Raw genomic sequence first — 3,755 nt, 5'->3', positions numbered from 1 at the left:
GGAATGCCACCCTTTGCTTCTTACATTCTGCAGAGGATATGGGAGGTACGACATGTAAAAGAAAACAGACGCTAAATTGTCTTTCTCTTGTTCGTTCTTTATGTCTATGAAAAGGTTTTTACATTTCGTCATCATCCTTGCTGCATCAATTCTTTTTTTTATGACAGTTTCTCTTCCAAATAAACAGCAACAGCTAATAGACATTTAAAAGTTCTGCTCTAATTCTTAATGTTATTTTAACAGCATTCTGGTTAACTGGCATTTCAGTTAAACTTTAAATTTTAGTTTAATGAGAAATTAATGATTCTTAATAAGAGTCTAGAATGCTTCTTTAGGCAAATTCCACTTATTTTTCTCAGTTTATCCTTTTGTAAGGACTGTAAAATTTTTCAAGGTCCATCCTTTGTTAGGTGGTTTGGATTTTTTTTTTGGTCCATTATGTACTGGTTCTTTTAATATTAGTTTGACATTTTTTGTTCTCTGTAAAATACTCATTAGCATTTTAAACCCATAAAATACAGCTAAATTGAATCTAGTGAATAATTGCTGTGCCACAGGACCATTCTTGCTTGCATTTCTAAGGCAAGAAAGAGACTTTTTCACAAAGGTGGCACAGGGATAAATTCCCTGATCTGAGAAATAGATTGGGAATTAAGGCTTTCACTTCAACTGGCTGCTCTTTTGAGTTCCTGGCCCAATTTACTGCCTTTATTACTGTCTGAGAACAGCGTGTCCTGCCTGAAGACTGCTGAGGACAAGCTGTTGAACATTCATTCCTTTTAATACTTTTTAAAAAGCAGGGGTGGGGTTTTACTACTGTACAGAATTGAGACCTCTGGTAAAACACAAACCTGGTTTACCCACTGTGGGATAAATTGTGGATTCCTGCTCAAAAGTATTTTACGCTTGGTTAGGAGCAGTTACAGGATAGGAACCACTAGGTAATCTGGGAAAGCGTATACCAAGTGTTTGTTAGGTGTCTAGTCTGAATATGAATTAGCTGTAACTGCTGTACCTCAGGTAAGGACAGTTCAAACAACGGAACTCAAGGTCAGGAATTACATCTAGCTGCTTTCTGTACACAGGGAAGCAGTAGGTTTATGAATTTCTCTCAGCATTAAGGAAACTTTTCCAAGAGAGTTTTTGATAATATCCAAGTTGTGGCATGAAGAACATGTGTTTTATGCTTCACAGTAGCCACAAAGTTTATGTATGTAATTTGTTAAGCAGTCCTCTTTTTTATTTCCCTCCTTATTCTCAGTGCACAAACTGAACCTGCAGAGGAGGCAAGTCGGTGACAGGTTTCTGTTGGAAAGCCAAGCTTTTAGCAGTAGAAGTCATCAGTTCGGTCTCTGGGGTTGCCAGCGTTGTTATCCTTACCTTGTTGACGCAGGTCTGGAGATACAAATTGGGTAGGCAGCGCTGAGAGGCCCACTGGTTAATGCACACACAGACAATTTAGGGTATAGAAGCTACTTTTGCAGCCGATCCAGTTTCTAGAAGTCGTTAAAAAGTGATTGAGCAATGAAGACAGTGAACAATGGTAATCTCTTTCTTGGAGATATCCTCTGGCTATTACAAAGGAAACTTGACAGATCAATTTGTCCTTTCTAAAAAAAGGGAGGAGGTTGTTCTTAATGTGTTTATTTTTAAATGGAGATTAAAATTTTATAAGCAGAGGTTTGGTCCTGTCAGCCGCTCGTATTCTTCAGGTGGATTAGAGTAGTTGGGAACAGCTTCAGCATTTCGGTTACTGCCTGTGGTTCCTTAAATAGATAGAGTTCCTTTTTCCTTGTCTGGGCACCTGGACCTCAAGATAAAATGAAAACAGTTTTAAAAAAAAAACAGCAAATGAGCAAACTATATTTATTGGCTTAATGCTATGTCAACAAATTTTTAACTACACCGAACCAGAAAGGCACAGGAAGCTATGTTATCTCCTTATTATTTGTAAGGCTTTGATAACTGTACAACAGCACTCCACAGGCTTTTCATTACCTTTGAAAAGCACTAGATGAATTTATTCCTTGAAATTGCATATTCATAAAAAACACAATAGCTGTCCTCAACATGAAACTGTATGAACACATTTGCATGCCATTTATGGTCTTTTGATATAACTTGTATAAAAATACTGATTCAGTGTTAAGGTTTTGTGTTAGCTATTTAAAAAAAATACGCATTTATTTGTTTATAAAGACAAGCTTGTTCAGTTTTCTAAGTCCTTAGCATTTCAACTCTTAAGGATCTCAAAATATGCAGAAAGGCTATGTAGAGTAACTTCCTGGACTTAGATTGAACTTTCAAAAGCTCTGAACAAGATTCAGAAGCACAAACCAGTGAAATTTTAATACGGATTTTCTTTGTCTGCCAGAGCACCTCAGTCTTGTTAGGTGCTTTGATAGCCCTATGTGATTTTGAAAAAATATTTTGAAAGTCGTAATAGTTATTTTTAGGGGTTTTTAATACAATTACTACACAGTATCAAGGTTAATGTATTCTTTCTGATTTTTCCACTCCTCTTTTCAGGTCATTGAATACAACCCATCTCAGTGCCTGGATTGGCTGGCTGTGCAAACACCTCGAAACAAACTAGCTCACAGCTGGGTGCTGCAAAATATGGAAAACTGGGTTGAACGTTTTCTTCTGGCACACAACTATCCTAGAGTGAGAACTTGTAAGTTAAATTAAGTTGAAAAAAACTATTCTGTTGTAGCAAGTTGCTATGCATGTGGTGTTCCTGTCGCAAATTAAATACGTGCTTTTGTTCTTGGCTTTTCTTCCTTTTCCAATTGTTTTAGGATTGCTATATTTTAAAATATTAATACAACTGTGGTGCCTTATCAAGACATGCTACCTGGTTTTGATGAAAACCATGATTTCATTTTGTAACTTGAATAATACATTAGTAGATTCTTTATCTTACGTGGTTAATCTACAAGATCCAGGAAAACCCAAAGAAGAAAAAGAAGTAATCCAAGAGGTTCTCAATAGTTTCCATCACATAGTTGTACTGTAGGTAGGAGTAGTATGTGGTGTTCTTTCACCCATCACAGGGTAATCTTTAGTTGAGTCCTTTGAACCTGTGGGTCAGGGAGAAGCAGCCTGTGCGTCTTGCTGACTCCAGGATGTCCTGGCTCTCTAGTTTGTTCTGCCAGGAATCCCACTACCAGGCCATTGCCAAGATCACACTTTCACCCTTTTCTGCATCTAAATTTTTATAGAAAGGAGATTCCATAGTAACAGGCCACCCGGAACTTTAATACGTTTTCTGTGGTTAAGGGAGATGTGGAAACTGGAGGTACAGCTTTGCAACAGACTCCAGTTGTAAACCTCTCTGAAGAGGTAATGAAGTCTTAATCAAGCAGTGTGCAATTTAGTCATAGAAGACATCTGGGTTTGTATTTCTACGATGTTAAAACTTAACTACATGTTTAACTATATTGTGTTGAAACAGTTAGACCAAGCAGCAGACAGGAATATGGGGCCAAGAGGCCTGAAAGCAAATCTCAAGACCGCTTTTAACATGCTAGTTTTATCCACTCTGATTTTTTTTTTTTTTTTAATCTTCAGTGTGAATATAGTAATACCGGATTCTGTGAAATGCTTTGAAATTGGTAAACAAAGCACACAATGTTGTTCAGCTTCTGATTAAATGACTGTTAAGCATGTGTGTCATTTCTCAAAGGTGTAACAGATTTGTTTTTGTTTGAAGCTGCAGCCTATCTCTTGGTGTCGCTTATTCCAAGCAATTC

General features: G+C 37.2%; 1 protein-coding gene across 1 annotated transcript in view; it reads left to right on the top strand.

Annotated features, from left to right (window-relative positions):
- The window catches only part of USP34 (ubiquitin specific peptidase 34), a 122,010-nt gene that overhangs the window by 102,157 nt on the left and 16,098 nt on the right, over nucleotides 1-3,755 (top strand). The window contains 3 exon segments of the mRNA XM_009886078.1: nucleotides 1-45; nucleotides 2,530-2,677; nucleotides 3,716-3,750. Coding sequence (XP_009884380.1) covers nucleotides 1-45; nucleotides 2,530-2,677; nucleotides 3,716-3,750 — 228 coding nt within the window.

The sequence above is a fragment of the Charadrius vociferus genome, unplaced genomic scaffold (assembly GCF_000708025.1).
Source record: "Charadrius vociferus isolate BGI_N301 unplaced genomic scaffold, ASM70802v2 scaffold455, whole genome shotgun sequence".
NCBI lineage: Eukaryota > Metazoa > Chordata > Aves > Charadriiformes > Charadriidae > Charadrius > Charadrius vociferus.
This window is presented reverse-complemented; position numbering and strand designations above follow the sequence as displayed.